The sequence below is a fragment of the Oncorhynchus kisutch genome, linkage group LG1 (assembly GCF_002021735.2).
Source record: "Oncorhynchus kisutch isolate 150728-3 linkage group LG1, Okis_V2, whole genome shotgun sequence".
Classification (NCBI taxonomy): Eukaryota; Metazoa; Chordata; class Actinopteri; order Salmoniformes; family Salmonidae; genus Oncorhynchus; species Oncorhynchus kisutch.
This window is the reverse complement of record NC_034174.2, coordinates 67158237-67176978: the sequence shown is the minus strand read 5'-3', so window position 1 is coordinate 67176978 and position 18742 is coordinate 67158237. Positions and strand designations below refer to the sequence as shown.

At 47.5% G+C, this 18742-nt stretch overlaps 1 protein-coding gene across 4 annotated transcripts in view; it reads left to right on the top strand.

Annotated features, from left to right (window-relative positions):
• The window catches only part of LOC109867394 (trinucleotide repeat-containing gene 6C protein), a 76901-nt gene that overhangs the window by 18187 nt on the left and 39972 nt on the right, over positions 1-18742 (top strand). For 3 of the 4 annotated variants that reach the window (XM_031830991.1, XM_031831003.1, XM_031830995.1), the window contains exons 2-4: positions 681-777; positions 2583-2604; positions 10013-10379. In XM_031830991.1, the coding sequence (XP_031686851.1) occupies positions 10121-10379 (259 nt within the window). In that variant the 5' untranslated portion in view covers positions 681-777; positions 2583-2604; positions 10013-10120. Of the gene's footprint in view, positions 1-680; positions 778-2582; positions 2605-10012; positions 10380-14151; positions 15532-18742 lie in introns of those variants that run through there. The other variant, XM_031831011.1, reaches the window with a different exon arrangement.

Below are 18742 nucleotides of genomic sequence, written 5' to 3'. Positions count from 1 at the left end.
TCCACCGAGTGGCACTTACTTAGCTGGCAACACTGACCAGATTGAAATGGCTGACCGGCACTAGTAGGCTTTAGACACACACACACACACATACGTATGCACACACAGGCTCCCCCAGTCCCTCTCCTCATGCCTTTAATAGTTTCCAGGAACCGTCACCGAACTTCAGCCAAAACAAATAAAGGCTTAAATAAACCAATTTCTCTCGCAGGCTCTCCAGCTATCTGATCTCTCCTTTGGCTGCTTGGCTGGCCACTGGAGACAGACTTTGGGAAAGGCCTTGAGTTTGTTCTTTCTTTCTCAGTCTTTCCTTATTTTCTATCTCTTCCCCCCCCATTTCTCCCTCTGTCAGTTTCCGGGTGTCCATCTGTTGCTCCCCCCCCCCCCCCCCCGCCGCCAATCTCTCTCTGGCCATGAAGGAAATTGCATTTAAGAAGCAACTCAATGTGTTACTTCTGAAATGCTGAATGTGCTTGGCTTCAAAAAGTCTGCTAGCTCTGACATTGACCTCTAAGCGGATGAAAGGGAAATTGCAGCCCTAGGTTACTGAACTTAAAGCCTGCTGCTCTGACATTGACCTCTTATCAGATGAAAGGGAAATTGTAGCCCTAGGTTACTGAACTTAAAGCCTGCTGCTCCTCTCTGCCCTGTTCTGAAAACCTCTCCCTTTCTGTTTGCAGCTGAGAGAAGCGAACAACACGAGAAGAGAACCATTTGATGGAAGAAAATAAAAATAAAAAGCAAGAAAAGACCAAGAAGGAAGCTGCTCAGAAACAGGTAAGTTGTTACGTCTCTCTCCTCAAACCTCCTTCTGAAAAACATCTCCATCAGGCTACACCTTCTCCCTCCTTCCCTCTGTCATTCACCTCTGTTCCCCAGGTAGGTGTGTTCAGTATGGTCTCCTTATGACTGAGTGTGGGAGTTGCTCCCTAGTTTAACCTCATGGATTAGCCTAGAGCCAATAACCCTGCAGGCAGCACACTGCCAGGTGTATGGACCCTATTTAAAGACAGATTAGAGCTGGCACACTAGCTACACACACTGCTCTGTTGGAAACACTAGCCTGGCTCTGGTAACCAAGGAGATGTTGCTGTCGCACATAGACGCACGCCATTCGCACAGTCATACAATTGTACACACAGGCATATAAAACACTATGCTATGTGCTATGCTATGCACGATGCTATGCGCAAACGCATACTCGAGCCCGACAGTTAAATCAGTTGACGAATGTTATCGGCCGATATTAGCCCTTTCACAGAAATATTTGTTTCGAGCTTTATTCCACAGATAGTGTGGATATTATATACATAGAATGAACAAATTCGTTTTCAATATTTGCCTGAGGGGGGCGCTCTTGAGAGCTGCTCCTTGAACATCCTTCAGGACGTGAGCATGTGCATGGTGGTTTTTCACAGCCAGCGAAGACGTATGAGGAAATAATCAAAAGTACCCGTTACCAAGCAAGGAGCCCTGTCCTCATTGTATGCTCACTTAGCTAGCCAGCAAGGTAGTTAGCCTAGCTAGCTAGCAATCTGTGCTACCTATGTGCGACTGGACTGGCGCCTAAGTGAACACTGACTCATCCGTGATACATCCCTGAACGTGTGACTACAACCAGTGCGGCAAACATTTTCCTGCGTGAATGTTTTCAGTCATCAGCGCATGCCATCTGCAGTTGAAATATGTAGCCAAATAAATACATTTTGTATTGAATAACGGTATAATTTACATTATGGTTTCAGTAAGAAAACATTTTCGCAATTAACATCTAGCGCGGGCTTGTCATAACAAGCTCTTGTTGCGAGGTTGCCATAGTGGTTCTTTACTTGACTGTTTAAAGCACTGTAGTGAATCTACTCAATACAAATAATGTTCATTTTAATATTTGGTTAAATCATCATTTAGACTCTGTTAATCCTTTTGGAGTGCAATATTTTTCATTCTGCCTCCTAAAAGAAGAAAAACTTATTGGCACGTATTCAAGTGACCTTTGCCTCCCTAGTATCGGTATCGGACCCACAAATCCCATATTGGTCGGGCTGCTAACACACATTTGCACTCAGACAGATTAGACAGACAGCCTGTAATTATCACTTCCACTAGCCAGCAGCCGTGCCAAGGCACTTTATAGCAGGCGTCTTCCCAGGTGGGGCTGTTTGGGCCTTGAAGACTGAGGCGTTTTACCTTGCGTGTCTAATCAGGCCCACACAGCCTACTGCCAGTTATGTCTCAATGTCCCACATCCCTACATTTTCAGCTAATTTCAAATGGCTTTTCATTTAAGATATTTGCCCATTCGTTGTATGAATATGCGATTGTGGGCTGCATCCAATTTGGCAGCCTGCAATGTGATGAAGTTCTACTGGGAATATAATTTCTCATGTTTACTTTGATTCTGAGTTTAACAGTTTCCTTCCCTGTTGTGTAAAAGTACATACATTCCTTCCTGTAATGCACTAATGTTTTAGTTAATGACAAACTTTTATGACACACCATTTTGCTAGCTCCACATTAATCATTGAACAAAAACAACTTTACGTTTACAGCTGTTGACTTCTCTCTCCCTGTGTGTCTTCTAGGGTGCTGACACGAAAACCAAAGGTGAGTGGAATGACTAACTGCCACTCATAGCCGCACAGCTTTTTAAAAGTGCATGAAAATGATTGAAACACACACGGCCCTAATCGGTTCATATTAGTTCATATGAGCCACAAAGGCGTATACATACAGATAAGGGCTGTGTAGCATACGGGCTGTCGTCTAACATACAGACACACAAGAGAAGGCGCCCAGATGGGAGCTCCTAACGGGGGGGGGGGGCGTTTTTTATTTAACCTTTATTTAACTAGGCAAATCGGTTAAGAGCAAATTCTTATTTACAATGACGGCCTACTCCGGCCAAAATCTCTCCTAACCTGGACGACGCCGGGACAATTGTGCGCCGCCCTATGGGACTCCCGATCACGGCCAGTTGTGATAAAGCTGTAGTGTCTGTAGTGACGCCTCTCGCACTGCGATGCAGTGCCTTAGACCACTGCGCCGCTCGGTCCCCCACGTCAAACGTTTCCTATTGTATTTAGCCAACAAATGAGTCTAGTGTGTGAAGAATGTGTGTCATTGCGTGTGAATAAGCCAGGGGGTCGTTGTTAATGCGTGTAGGTGTTAAACCCCTGCAGGCAGGCATTAGACAGATGGGGCCAGGGCTTTGGTCCACTCTAAAGCCCATTAGAGCATCTGTTCAGTTTGCGCTGGTCAGCACCTCGCCCTCTAAAAGGTGTGTGTCCTGTTTGTGTTACCGGGGATTGGCCCCAACACACCCCAACAGCTAACCACCCTCGCCAATAGGCATTGGGGTTTGGCCCGACGTCCGTTTGCGTTGTGTAGAGGTCAATGGCACTTTCTTGACCTTTGACCTCGTTAAGGTCTGTCTAATTATCTCTGGGGGAGACTCTGTGCTCCGTCTGTTGGTGAGTCACCAAGCGAGAAGGAACCATTTTAAGCCGAGGGGTGACTTAGGGTGTCCAACAGCAGACTGAGAAGGTTTAGTTTGAAGTTAGATGACAGAGTGTATAAACTGAGAGGGAAAGGAAGTGGGATGAGTGCATTCAAGCGTCAGCCTACAGAGAATAGGACCAAAAATGAACTTGTAGAGCTGAAACAACTAAATGGACACTGTATAGCCTACTTTTAAGGTAAGCAAGAGAGAAAATGTTCTCCGCTCAATTTGCTACAGAGCCCTCTAAGTAGCATAGGACTGTTTTACTTCAGTTAGCATCCATGTCACTAAATAAGGTGTGTGTGTGTGTGTGGGCAAATCAGTATGTAGCTGTGATGTCTCTGTCCATATCAATGATCTCTCATCACTCTCTAACACACGTTTGTACACCCACAACCCCACACACAGCCTCATCCCTTCTCCAATCACCTTTCCCGCTTCCTCATCCTCCCTTCCGCTCACGTTTCAATTTGTTTGCGGTAATCGGTCTTGCCTGGTGCGATCATATGTATGAAAACTAGATGAGGCGCTGGCGCTGTGGAATTAACTCCTGTGCCCCCCATTAGCCATGGAGCTCCAGTGAGACAGGGGACCAGCCACCAGCCTCCCCACCCAGGCAGTCCCTGTTGGGGTAGAGGGAGTGCGCCTCAGCCCTCTATTAGCATGGAGGGCAGGGGAACGCTGATTATTCCCCACAATCAAACCCCATCGTGCTGCGCGCACACACATAATGCACCATACCCCCACTGCTCAGAGTGACGCAGTTAATGGAAACAGGTGGTGGCTTCTGAGTTTGTGAGCGAAAGCCATCAGTAATACCCGGGTATGCCTGACGCATTCTCTACCCAGCCCTGGTGTAATCAGAAAAACAGCGCCTGCCTTTATAATGTATTCAAGAACAAACTTAATGCGTGTCAATCTTTTACCTACGTTTCCCCTTAAGGCTTCGGTATGCTTCAGTTCGGCTGGCTGCTAGCCGATGTCGGCTAGGCGACCCGAACGAGTGTACTTGCATACTCCCTTAAAAGTCCTTTGATGAAAAAGAGGGGGGGGGGGAAGCAACAATAGTGCGGTTTGTCCATTTGAGACGCCGTAGCCAGTTTACACCATCTTAAAATAGTCCAAATTAATTTAAGAGCTCTTAGTTGTGCAATTTTACATCTAAGTAAGATGTTTTGTGTAGTACTTCTCAATGACAAATGCATGAAAAGGAGTTGTCTCTTGTTGAATGACAAGTCTTTATTGAAGAATCACTGTTGACCAATCACGGACGAAAGGGCGTAGACTTCGGCTGCTGACTTCGGCTACTGACTAGAGAGAGAATTCTGTGCCCGAACAGCCCCATAAAACTGTACCAAATGAACAAAAACGTCACAATGCCGTCATTATATGCACTTACTATACCGAACTGTTTTCGGTAGAAAAACTGGGAAGCATGCCACCTTTACCCCATGCTGTTTTCTCCCCTTCCCAGGAGACCGCTCTGCTACCATGGCAACCCAACAATTTGCCACGGCGACTGACATATTTACAAGGTGTCACTGCGGTGACAGGAGAACTGCATTATTTCCACCCGGGAAACCGGACGACATCACATCGTAATATGCATATTGGATTAATTTGCAATTTCACATTCAATTAATTGTCAACACTTTTTAGTCGGATTTCTTAAATCGCAATCTAATTGGGGGATAATTGACTTTGGGGAGGGGGGGGGGGGCAGGGGCGCCGTCGCCTTTCTGTGTCTAACTGCAACATTAATAAATACTCTGTAAATGAATAGTGAATGAATGGATCCTGGTTTATGGATGCGAAGGATAATTGTTTTGTCTCTTTGCTTGCATGTCAAGTAGAGGGGGTTGATTTAGGAGTAGAGAGAGGGGGATGAAGTGGAAGGGAGGGGACAGAGAAGTGGGGGATATTTTCTGCTTGTATTCATGTTGGATTATCACTCACACGCTGCAGACAGAAGAGGCAATTCAATATACCCTCCGTTACATCACAGCTGAGAGGGCTCATGTCACATTTAGAGGCAGATTAATAGAAAAGCGTATGTGCTGATATTAATGGCATTTAAAGATGAGGCTTTGCATGGGGGAGAGGGTATGTGTTGCTGAGCAGGACTGCCTGGTGTGTCTGGAAGAGGCAGCCCTCCTGTCTTCTGCTTCAGGTCACATTCTGCCTTTTCATGTCCAAACCACCAACACCACTCTGCCATTTTTGTGTGTTGACGAGGATATGCTGACGAATCATATCTACGTGGGAAGCATTGGCTCAGTGGTATACACATGACTCCTAAGGCACGTGGATTGAAGCTGTCCTTGTGCACAGATTTAGGATCACCTTCTCACCATAGCGTGTAGAGAACACACCTGACCTTAGATCAGTCTTTGGGCAACAATCTCCTTTGGATACACTGTATGGATAAGGGAGGACTGACTGAATCGTATCTAAGTGTGTGACTGTGGCTTCGTGTTATCTACCCATAGTTAACTGCAGTGAATTCTAACAAGCTGTCTCTATGAATCGTATCTATGGATCAACCAGACTCCTAAAGCATGTAGAAAGTGTGGCGAGAATGAGTCAACACTGCTGAGATGAGCCCTCTGCTCATTAGTGTGTGTGTCGGGGCTCAGGGCGGGGTGGTGGGTCACAGGAGGCCCGCAGAGGTGCATTAGGCATCTCCATGGTGACGGGCGGCGGCCTAGTACCCAGGGAAGGGTGAGGGGTGGAAAGCTGTGCCTTTTAGTGTCTCTGTGTGTGTGGGGGTCTCTGACCTGCTACACGATTTACTACTGACAGATGGAACCTCAGACCCCCCCCATGGCACACACCCAGACAGTCTCTTGTGAGAGTGTATCTTAACAAGCAACCATCAACACTCAAAGCTACTGATCCTGCTGTACCGCTAAAGTCTATAGCCCCTCGTAACCTTTAGTACTGTCACTCCTCTCAACTACCCTGTATCCACTTATACAAGGCCACTAAACACACATACACCTCATCGGTCAGATGGTTTAGTTAAGTCCCTACATCACTACTTTCCAATGCTTGGATATGAAAAATATGGCTTTTCATGAAGTCACATTAACATTTGATTTCCAATGAGAGTCATACAGGATGCAGATAAACCTCTTCTGTAGTTCACTTATGTGTTCTACACACAGCCCTCCCCACTATAAACACGGTCACATATTAAAATGCGTCCTCATCACACAATAGCAGCACGTAGCTAACCTCTGACATGGACGATTCCCAGAACCCTTCAAAGCCAGGCGCACACTCCATAACCGAGCCAATGGCTCCTTATGCACCAGGGCCTGCCCTCTTGACCATCATCCTTTTCACTCAAGCTTTTTCATCTCTTTCGGCTTAGTTAATCATTGAGTGGGGGACAGGAGGCCAAAATTACAAGTTTGGTTAGGAGTGCTTCTCCTCCCTTGAGGGTTTAATGGAATTTACAGTGTGTCTCGTTATAATGGTTTATTTAATTGACTCTCCTTTGAACATCAAATAGTGTTTTTAAGGCTTTAGCGACCCGAAAAGGTCTAGTATTGCAGTTTGTTTGCGCTCCTTCTCTTTCATTCTCTCTCGTTCTCACACTCTAATTTGCGCGCTCTCTCTAATTCTCTATACCATTCTCCATTCATTCCATCTTTCATTCTCTCCCTTTACTTTGCCTCTTGCTCTGGGTGTTCCTACGATCTCTCAATCTCCCCTCTAAGTCTTTGGGTGTAGGACAATGTCACACATATCACCTGCTATCTCTCCCATCAGACATACAGGTGAATCTCCCATATATATAGAAGAGAAAAAATCTCTCACACGAATGATGGCGCTAGAGAACTTGACTAGACAGCATTTTGATATCGCTTTCTCTCATCCTGGTGAAGGGATTTTGTTTCGCCTCAGAAAATCTCCCGCGAAGCGCTTTAGCGTACGTTATGGATAAAAAAAAAAAACTCTTTCCCCCCAAAATAAAAGGAGTAATGTTTTGCTAGATCTCTTTTTATTTAGAGCCGAGAGACGTCGTATCGTAGCCGCCATTCATGCTCACACACATGCTCGTGTGCACACACACACGCAGCTACTCTCTCCTGAGTAAACTCTTTTTCACTGAGTTATTAAATGCAGATTATTCCAAAGATGGATACACAATACACAGCTGGCTGGAATAACAACTGCAATTTCCCATCATAGACCAGATAAACTGTGATCATTTACACGCACAACATAGTGCTTTAATAGCTATTTAATTGTGTTGTAAAAGCACCAGTGTTGTCCTAAACAGAGGCTACTGGAGAATAGAGTGGAAACGCACACCCCCTCAGATATACTCGCGTAATGTGGGATATCCACACTCACAATGTACACCCGCACACCCTCCCACCACGTCATAGAAGCTGTGATTCATAGGGTGTGTGTGAGGCTGCCGGCCCAGTAACAGCCCAGCAGTCCATCTGCTTCCTCTAATGGATTCAGAGCAGCAGTGAACAATGAGAGAGACCGAATTGGATGAACGAGGGGGAGGGAGCACTAGAGAATAAAAGGGAGGGAGGGTGAGGGACAGGTTGAAGGGAGAGAATGAAATGGCTGAGCGGAGGGTGAAACGAAACAGGAGAGGGTGGACATTGTAAAAGGCAAGCGTGAGGAGGGAGAGGAGCAGGACGAAGGAAAGGGAGAGAGCCGAGGGGGGTGCGTGGTGAGGACACAGCACCCTGCCTACTGATTGGCTGTGACTGCGTCGGGCGGGCTGAGGCTGAATTTAATCAGATATGTGCGTCACCAGCTGCCTGCTGCAGCGCCCAACCAGCTCGCTAGCTCCTGCTGCTGGAGGGGCCAGCTCTGCCCAGAGATGGAGGTAGATCAGCAGGCAGTATGCAGTTTATGAGCGAGAGAACCTAGTTGTGTATGCGCATATTTGAAAGTATATTGAGTGTGTGTGTCAGAGGCACAGGGGTGCACAGCTCATGTGCAGAGGGTGCTCTGTTTATAGAAACGGTGTTGGCAGTGGGACAGGCCTTTGGCAGGCAGAGGGAATACGTGGGCCTGCCTGCAGTGTTTGCTTTAACCCCCGCTGTTGCAGCACAGGACAGCTAGTCAGCCACATCAGGCCTTTACTGTTCCATGTGTGGGATTCTACACAGTCACACCCTGTTAGTTTCTCGCTCTATTTTCTCTGGAGCCACAACTTGGAAAACCATGAAAAAATGACAAAAGCTGCAGTTGTCCTAATTGGTCAGACTGATATGACCTCAAATGTCATTGTGTGCATTTGTATGTTCCCATGTGTGTCCACAGTGCTCACAGTGGCTCCTGTGTTCCCAGAAGAGTGAGAGATCTGTTGCCTGGTTGCTAATCTGCATCTCTCCTGTGCCAATCCCTTCGCTCTCTCCCGTCCTCTCTCTCTCTCTCTCCTTTCTCCCCCCTGAGGCATACCTGCCAGCCTGTTGTTTTTAAAACCAGCCTATGAATTCTCCTCTGTAGCCACCTAGGGAGTATAGAACCACAACAAACCGTATTCACATTCACCAAACTGATGTAGCAGCTCATGAAGGTCATAAAGTATTGAGAGACAATATGGCTGCCATGCTTTTCTAGTCAGCATGGACAGTGAGCACACATACCATGTCAGATATGCAGGGTGTTAACCTCTTTCCAATGCAGTTGCGTAATGCGCACCCACACACTTGTGCTACATAAGCCTTGGTGCAGACACACACACACACACACACTTCCGTAAGCCTCTGTGCCGTTTCCCCTCCAGCCCTCGCGGGCAGCTCTTAGCCTGTCCAGCCTCAGCCTCCTGCTCACCCAGAGGGCTCAGCTAAGCTCCTTTAGACACAGTAGGCTGACACAGTAGGCTGACACAGTAGGCTGACACAGTAGGCTGACACAGTAGGCTGACACAGTAGGCTGACACAGTAGGCTGACACAGTAGGCTGACACAGTAGGCTGACACAGTAGGTCCTGCTAGTACTGACTGCTAATACCACTCAGTCTGGTCAAGGCTTGATTAGAGGGCTGTTATGGGGAACTAATAGACAGAAGAATGCACAGGGTCAGGCAGAGGTGAGTGTGTGTGTGTGTAAGAACCTGCCCTTTCATGTTGTCTGGGCTGTCTGTCGGTGTTAATGCACAGGTCGGCTCATAAGGAATGTTATTACTAACCACGTTTCGCTTGATTTCAATCCATGTTATACGGGTGTCAGATATTTGGGGTATAACGTTTTTGAGAATAAAACCTTGCCTGGTTGCTCTAGGGTTAGAGGTCATTTGTTGTTTCAACCTATGAACATCAGTTCAAATCAACCTATGAACATCAGTTCAAATGATCAGTGTGTTCATGTCATACTCGATCAGGGAAATGATAACGCATTCAGGGGTGCACAGCTCATGTGCTCTGGGTGCTACAACCAACAATGTTGTCTTGCAAAGTACAGTGGATTAGTGATGTGTGCTGTGCAGCATTAGCTAATACCTTGCTTCCTGTGTTGTGTTTGTGTCCTCCAGTGCCAGAGCCAGCTAAGCCCAGCCCCGGTCCCCTCCACCACCCCACCACCAGTGTGACCCTGCCCCAGGCCTCACATCCCCCCTCCTCCTCCTCTTCAGTCAGAACCAATGGGAAGCGCGCCCCCCCCTAGCACCCAGCAAACACCACAGCAGCTGACCCCTCCGCCGCCGTCGTCGTCCTCAGGCCCCCGCTACCCGCCCCGTGAGGTTCCCCCGCGTTTCCGCCAGCAGGAGCACAAGCAGCTACTGAAGAGGGGCCAGCCACTGCCAGCCGGAGCCCTGAGTAGCCTCACCGTGACCCCTGCCTCTGACCCGCTCATCTCCGGTGCCCCCCCTTCTTCCTCCTCCGCAGGCAAGCGCCACACAGGTCAGTTCCCTGCTTATTGCTTCTTACCCTTGGCTAGATCTGTTTCCTCAGTAGGAATGTGGCCGGTTTCTGTGTAACTTGATAGAGAAGCTGATGTTACTAAATTGGTCCCATGAAATGAAGTGTTGCAGGTCATCATGGTAGATGGATGAGGCTGTTCAACACAGGGCTCTACGCTGACCTTTACAAAATATTGCAAAATATTTAAGGCACATATGCGAGTAAAATGGTCTCTGTGTTAGTGCCCTGCAACAGGTTGAGGAATGGGGCGAATCGCAAATTCGTATGATGGGTCCATCTGTGGGTCAGTCCGAAACCTTGGTGTTACTCGGGGCAGGTGATATTACCCCTGTTCTCGCTCTGTACTAATCCACTGACATTAGGGAATTGATGATGGTGTGTTACTCTGAGATGCTCCTCCACTCTGACCCATTGGTTCACCTGTTTCTACAGGGGCTCTGTGCACTGTGCAGATAGGCTTTAACTTGACGCTGTTGAAATATGGCCGTGATGGTGTTTAGCCGCTGAGTGTAGATGCTGTCGAGACTGGAGAGCACTCAGGACCTGTACCGCCCGCGGTCACCTTTTTTAATGAACTCACCAGTGACCGGATCTGTGGACCGCGTAGAGAAACATGTCAGGCCAAGAGACCCACTCTGCCAGTGGGCTTTAATTTAGAGCGAAAGAGAGAGGTGAGTGGACAAACAATATGAGCCTTGAGTAAATGTCTGTAAGCAGCGTTTTTCCTCCAGTGAGGGAGTCTCTGCAAGCTGTCTGGTGAACCACTGTTAGCCTACAGTCTTTCCTTTTTAAGCCTCGACCCTGCAACTTTTCTCTGACCACCGGTCTTCACATCCCAATGGAAGGTATTTCAACCAACACCTCTAGTATATGTTGTCTTTAAACTCAGAACATGCACAGATGAGCACACCAGCTGAGCACACCGCGAATTGTTGTACGACACTTTGAGGACGAGGCGGTGTCTGTTCACATACTTTTTTATTTTACTCCAATCTCTCCTCCTCGGTGGTGCTGTCTTCCATTACTGACTGACATGTTTACTCTGAGGGGGCTGCCTGCAGCTTCACTGTAAACAGAATTTCTCTGCAGAACCCTGGGCAGCACAGGGCATTACAGACACATGTCGCCACACACACAGTGTGTGTATACGCACTCAAGCACACACACGGATGGTCTGATATCCAATGTTTTTTTTTTAACTGACTGGCTGGACAACTCTCCCAGGGGCCCTCTGCACAACATGGCCCCAGGCAGGAGAGGCCCAAGCTGGGGAAGGCTTTAAGTCCCTGGGGTTTCTGATCAACTGTTCTTCCCTCTGGCTGTCTGCCTTGTCATACCATGAATAGCTTATTTCTCTACTGCTGTACTCCACTGCCAATTATGGAAAGAGATACAGCATTAGTCTTGGCACTGAGGAATACAGGTTTTGGACGGATGCAGTGATGAGAAGTATGCATTTGATTTGGTGTCTAGCTGTGTTCTCTCAATTTTAGGAGGAAAACGTCATCTTTCCTGCCAGCATGGTACAAAATTCATGCAAACATGGGCCAATCTAATTTGTCCCCAGGCTGAATGTGAGAGACTGTGTATGTAGATGAGCTCTGTCTTTGGGGTCAGCTTCCCTTTGACCTCTCTGCTGGTGTAGTTGTCATGTTTCAGAGGGGACACAGGCGCTTCCCGCCCCAGAGGCCTGCTGTGGCTGTACTACAGGAGTCGGTCACTGTCTTGATCCAGTTACATCCTCTCATCTGTCTGCCCACAGGCTCAGCTGGCTATAATCACAATCAACCAATCAAACAATTAAATAATGAATACTTTTTGTCTGACCATTTTAAAATGCACATGACTCGAGTGTGAGAACAGCAATGCATTAAAAATCAAAATGTACACAAACACATAAGTCGTAGGCCTATTTCTATTTCCATTGTGGTCTTCTTTAGACACAACCCAACCTCCACACCAAATCAAATCAAATCCAATTTATTTATATAGCCCTTCGTACATCAGCTGATATCCCAAAGTGCTGTACAGAAACCCAGCCCAAAACCCCAAACAGCAAGCAATGCAGGTGTAGAAGCACGGTGGCTAGGAAAAACTCCCTAGAAAGGCCAATACCTAGGAAGAAACCTAGAGAGGAACCAGGCTATGTGGGGTGGCCAGTCCTCTTCTGGCTGTGCCGGGTGGAGATTATAACAGAACATGGTCAAGATGTTCAATGTTCATAAATGACCAGCATGGTCGAATAATAATAAGGCAGAACAGTTGAAACTAGAGCAGCAGCACAGTCAGGTGGAGGTTGAAACTGGAGCAGCAGCATGGCCAGGTAGACTGGGGACAGCAAGGAGTCATCATGTCAGGTAGTCCTGGGGCATGGTCCTAGGGCTCAGGTCAGTTGAAACTGGAACAGCAGCATGGCCAGGTGGACTGGGGACAGCAAGGAGTCATCATGTCAGGTAGTCCTGGGGCATGGTCCTAGGGCTCAGGTCCTCCGAGAGAGAGAAAGAAAGAGAGAAGGAGAGAATTAGAGAACGCACACTTAGATTCACACAGGACACCGAATAGGACAGGAGAAGTACTCCAGATATAACAAACTGACCCCAGCCCCCCGACACATAAACTACTGCAGCATAAATACTGGAGGCTGAGATAGGAGGGGTCAGGAGACAATGTCTTTAGACACAACCCAACCTCCACACCACAATGTCTTTAGACACAACCCAACCTCCACACCACAATGTCTTGAGACACAACCCAACCTCCACACCACAATGTCTTGAGACACAACCCAACCTCCACACCACAATGTCTTGAGACACAACCCAACCTCCACACCACTCTCTCCAATACAACAGCTGATGTTATTACAACTCAGTGAGTGCTGCAGCCTAGCCTGTCTGGCCTTCCTCTAGTAGCATAGCAGGTGCTACAGTGGGGGTCTGAGATGCAAGCCGTGCTGTGGGAAAAGCACTCAGTGGTCTACAACAGCTGGTTCATTCATGGCTCTCTGTCTCCTAAGCCCCCGGGTGACATAGTATGTGGCCAGAAGGCATACTGTTAGCTAGATGTTGTTAACACGCATTGGCCCTGCCGCCCTTCTCATTTGGCCCCTTGGCTTTGTCTTCAAACGCCTGGATGAGGTGGCATATTTGTTCTTTTGATTCCAGTTCCAGACACTATTGTTTTGTCTGCGGATAAAGACCAATCCATAACAAGTGCCATTGATGACTGTTCAGCCAGGTATTCCCATCAGTGATCACTACCTGATGTGGTTTAGCTGTAAGGCGATTCCTTTGATCATTGTTGTCAGGGCCACGTAAGTGAACAATGTTCAGAGGTATATGCATGACAATGACTGCACTAGTCAATGGAGTTGGCTGAAGCACATGCTGTTCTCGAGCCAGACGAGGCTAGAGAGAATGCTAGCTCGCTCTCTCTCTCTCTCTCTCTCGCTCGCTCGCTCGCTCTCCCCTCTCTCTCTCGCTCGCTCTCCCCTCTCTCTCTCTCTCTCGCTCTCTCTCTCTCTCGCTCGCTCTCCCCTCTCTCTCTCGCTCGCTCGCTCTCCCCTCTCTCTCTCGCTCGCTCGCTCTCCCCTCTCTCTCTCGCTCGCTCGCTCTCCCCTCTCTCTCTCGCTCGCTCGCTCTCCCCTCTCTCTCTCGCTCGCTCGCTCTCCCCTCTCTCTCTCGCTCGCTCGCTCTCCCCTCTCTCTCTCGCTCGCTCGCTCTCCCCTCTCTCTCTCGCTCGCTCGCTCTCCCCTCTCTCTCGCTCGCTCGCTCGCTCTCCCCTCTCTCTCTCTCGCTCGCTCGCTCGCTCTCCCCTCCAGCCCCTAGTGGCCTCATTAGCCCAGACTCTGCCAGGGAACCAAGAGGAAACTACCTCTCCTCTCTGGTTTTAAACCCTCCTGTACCCACTCTCACTCCTTTTCTCTCTGACTCTCCATTTCTGGAAAACTAACCAGAATCTTTTGATCCCGGAGACCGGAACTCAGAAGTTCCTGAAAGGGGAAAGAGGGTCTATTTTGAGGACAAAGGGGATTAAATGGTGCGTTTACTGCTTGTGGTGCGTCACCGTGAGGTTTGGCTGGAGATAATGTGGTGGATTGGCGGTGTTGAATGAATGGGAGAATAATGGCGTCCGGTTCGGCCCCATTCGTATGGCTCTGTGCTGCATTTCACAGCTAGCTCCAAGGCTACGCTATTGCTCATGATGTTGGCCACAGGCACTTTATCCTTTTTGGTGCACCGTGTCTTTCTTTCTCTTCATACACACTCTCTCTCTGCTCTCGCTCTCTCTTCCTTTGCCACTGTCAACCCCTCCCCCTCTCCCTGTCACCCTGGCTTTCATAGGGAGAGAAAGGCGGTGTCTAACCTCTGGCTACCTGCCCGCGTTCCCCATGTGAGCTGCCTGCTAGCCGCATCCTCATTATCAGCAGCAGCCTGATCTCTCGGTAGTTGTTTCCCCGGGCAGGGCTACTAGCATCACTGCCGCCTTGTCTTATTCCGAGTAGTAGACTAGTGCTCTACGATAGGAAGCTGAGCTGGTATGTGAAGTGTGTTCGTTGATGCAGATGTAGTGTGTGCGTGCTCTCACCGCACTGCATCTTTGGTGCCAGGGAGCTGCAGCAGAGCCAAAGAATAGAAGCCCCTTTGTTTTGATTTCTGACGCCGCTATTCATTCAGCGTACACAATCGTACCCACTGCCCTCCTAATTGGGACCAGAATGGAAGCAGCAGAGACTGAATAGAACTGTCCCCCTTTTTTCCTTGTTTTGTTATTGTCCCCCATTTCTCACACGCACACACTTTTTTCCCCCGAAGCAGGAAGACTTCTCACTAATCTCTTGGAATGCCTACCAGAAATAAGGTCGTACAGAGTTGTAAGGAAAAGCGAGTGGGCAAGGTTGAGTAGACCTAAGAGACGTGACACACACGCACACAAACACACAGTGACTCACACGCACACACTACGCAGCCAGCCTCAATTTCTTGGCATCATGTCAAGTAAGCAGTTGCGGCGCTTTGCAGCGAGCAGTAGCAGACATATTGAATGGCGGAGGATGGCGATGGCTGCTGCGTCTCCCCGGTCTGCGTAGCGCCTCACAGCATGGTGTTGCAGCAGCACTGCCTCTCTTCAGGTATTTTTCCGCTCTACCCCCTGACCCCCTTCTTTACAGCTGCCGTCAGCTCTTTTATCTCTCTCTCTCGCTCTACTCCAGGGTTTTTATTTTGTTTCGCTCGTAGAGTTGTCCGTGATGGGGAAAAATAGGGCTGAGCTGCACGCTTTTCTGTGTAGTATATGATGGATTTATCATGCAACCTATTTTTATGCCCCTTCAGAGAAAATGTGTGCGTGGGAGCGAGCGGGGAAGCGACTAAATGAAAGGGAAAAAGCAGAGGGCAGAGCGAGACGTTCTTGCTGCAGGCAGCAGCCTCTGAGCTCTTGGCTGAGTTTCAGATCTGCCTGATAAAATGGCGTTCCTTGCTGCTCGGCGGGCTTGAAGAGACCCAGAGAGGGGGGGGCGCTAGTCTGCGTCAGAACCGCTGGTGCTGTCGTCCTCTCGCTCTCTCTCCTTCCTCTCACATATAAACAAAAACCTAGCAGCCTTGCAGGTATATGGATTGACATTGTTTTGCTGACGGCAACACCCACAATTAGCTTTTCTATGTTAGGTTAGCGGTTAGCTAAACGGTGCCAAACCTACCAAAGCAAAAGCCTGCCAAAGACACTGACTCTCTCCCACACCCACACAGGGCTCTCTGTTGGAACGACTCCTAAAATATGCAAATCATGCAAAACCTCTTTGGTTGTTGTGGGCGCTGGCCACTGACATTAGCTGTTATGTGTACTGACTTTGATGCATTTGTTTCTCGAAGGCAATGAGGAAGGGATGGTGGTTGTGGTTCTGTTGTGGGTTTAAGATGTATTAAATAGTCCCGGTGAGTAACAGTGGAGAGTTATGATCAATGTGGTATGGCGATATGTGTTCCTAAGTGAACAACTCTATAGAAAAGTTGTCCCAAATGGCACCCTATTCCCTTTTTATAGTGCACTACTTTTGAACAGAGCATATAGGGTACTTGCATAAGGATCCATGATGTGCTTACATAAGGATCACTCAGCCTAATGCACGCTGGTCTGTCACTGTGCATTGTGGGATGATGCGTCTTGGACGGGCAGCTCAGCTTGACCCTAGATGCCCCAGATGTTTTCTATTTGTGCAGTTTTGAGAGGGGGAGAGATGGAACCGAACAGCCTGCTCACTTGTTTTTTTTCTCTCACCAAAAATGTAGTAGGAGAAACTTTTAATGGGAAATCTTTTGCAACATTGTTGGAAGTTAGGATTTGAGATGGGAATTTTGTGGTACCTCTGTGGTTACACTTTCTAGGAAGTGTAGAGCTGATTGCAGGTTGTGTGTGTGCATGCGTAGAGCTATATAGCCTACAGTGTGTGTGTATGTGCCTTTCTACACACACACACACACACACACACACACACACTGACGACTCTTTGTGATAAGGCAGTCTGAGAAGAGGAGATAAGTATGTTGAGGGGAAAATTGCATTTGGAGGGACTCAGAGGCGTGTTTTCGCAGTATCTTAAGCCTAACCACATATCTGTCAGTCAGTGTGTCTCAAACGGAAGCTAGTCCCCCCACTATTTGACAGGATTGTGTTGACCATAGCTTTATCTGTGATGGATAAACTCCAGGCAATTATGCAAATCACGGAACGATCTGATAGAATCCAATGGACTCCAATAGCGAGCTAATAGATGGTAAGAATCTCTATTTGAAACGAGGCGATGACCAAATACGGCCTACCCAACTGTTTCACACACGCATATTAATAAAACATTCTGTGATGCGTCAAAGGAAAGCCGGAGCCTAGACATTTAGAAAACGTATAAGACAACTTTGACATTGAGAATGCTTTTGTGTCATAGATAATATAGCTAGCAATGGGATACCTTTCTTTTTGATATGACAATTGATGAGCTTATTGGATTTGTGAATTACAAAAACAAATAGATTATAGTAAGTACAGCCTTAAACAATGTGCAGTTTCATAACATAAGCAGGATTGAGGTCAGTCTCATTTCTAGGCAGTCTGAATTTACTCGATTGAATTGAAAATTGGCCCCCGACCCTGCTCTCAAGTAATGAAGGCGAGTGGGAACAGCAGTGTTCTTAGGTCCTCTCTGTAGATAAGACCAGTTTAGTGGTTTGCTTTGCATGGTGGTTGGTGGATCAATACCACCTCCTCCTCTCCAGCAGCATTAATAAGGCCATTGATTAGCTGCCTCTCATTGATTCATTGTGGCCTCACTGCACGAAATGAGCCTATTATTAGTTGTTAGCGGGACTGGTTCCGCTCATCGGTATTAGTGAGAGTATTGTGTGTCTGTAGGCTGAGGCTATGTTGCACAGTGTGGGCTCGACTTACACTACCGTTCAAAAGTTTGGGTTCACTTAGAAATGTCCTTGTTTTTGAAAGAAAAGCAACAAAAAATTGTCAATTTTAAAATAACATCAAATTGATCAGAAATACAGTGTAAACGTTAATGTTGTAAACGGCTATTGTAGCTGGAAACGTCAGATTTTTTGAACGATTTTTATGGAATATCTACGTTTATCAACAACCATCACTCCTGTGTTCCAATGGCACGTTGTGTTAGCGAATCCAAGTTTATCATTTTAAAAGGCTAATTGATCATTAGAAAACCCTTTTTGCAATGTTTGCACACCTGAAAACTGTTCTGATTTAAAGAAGCAATAAAACTGGCCTTTAGATGAGTTGAGTATCTGCAGCATCAGCATTTGTGGGTTCGATTACAGGCTCAAAATGGCCACAAAGAATTTTCTTCTGAAACTCATCAGTCTACTCTTGTTCTGAGAAATGAAGGCTATTCCACTCACCAGTCTCAATGTCAACAGTGAAGAGGTGACTCCGGGATGCTGGCATTCTAAATAGAGTTCCTTTGTCCAGTGTTTGTTATTAAGCTCATCTTAATCTTTTCTTTTTATTGGCCAGTCTGAGATATAGCTTTTTCTTTGCAGCTCTGCTTTAGAAGGCCAGCATTGCGGAGTCGCCTCTTCACGGTTGACGTTGAGAAAGGTGTTTTGCGGGTACTATTTAATGAAGCAGCCAGTTGAGGACTTGTGAGGCGTCTGTTTCTCAAACTAGTCACTCTAATGTACTTGTCCTCTTACTCAGTTGTGCACCGGGGCCTCCGACTCCTCTTTCTATTCCTGTTAGAGGCATTTTGCGCTGTTCTGTGAAGGGAGTAGTACACAGTGTTGTACAAGATTTCTTGGCAATTTCTCACATGGAATAGCCTTCATTTC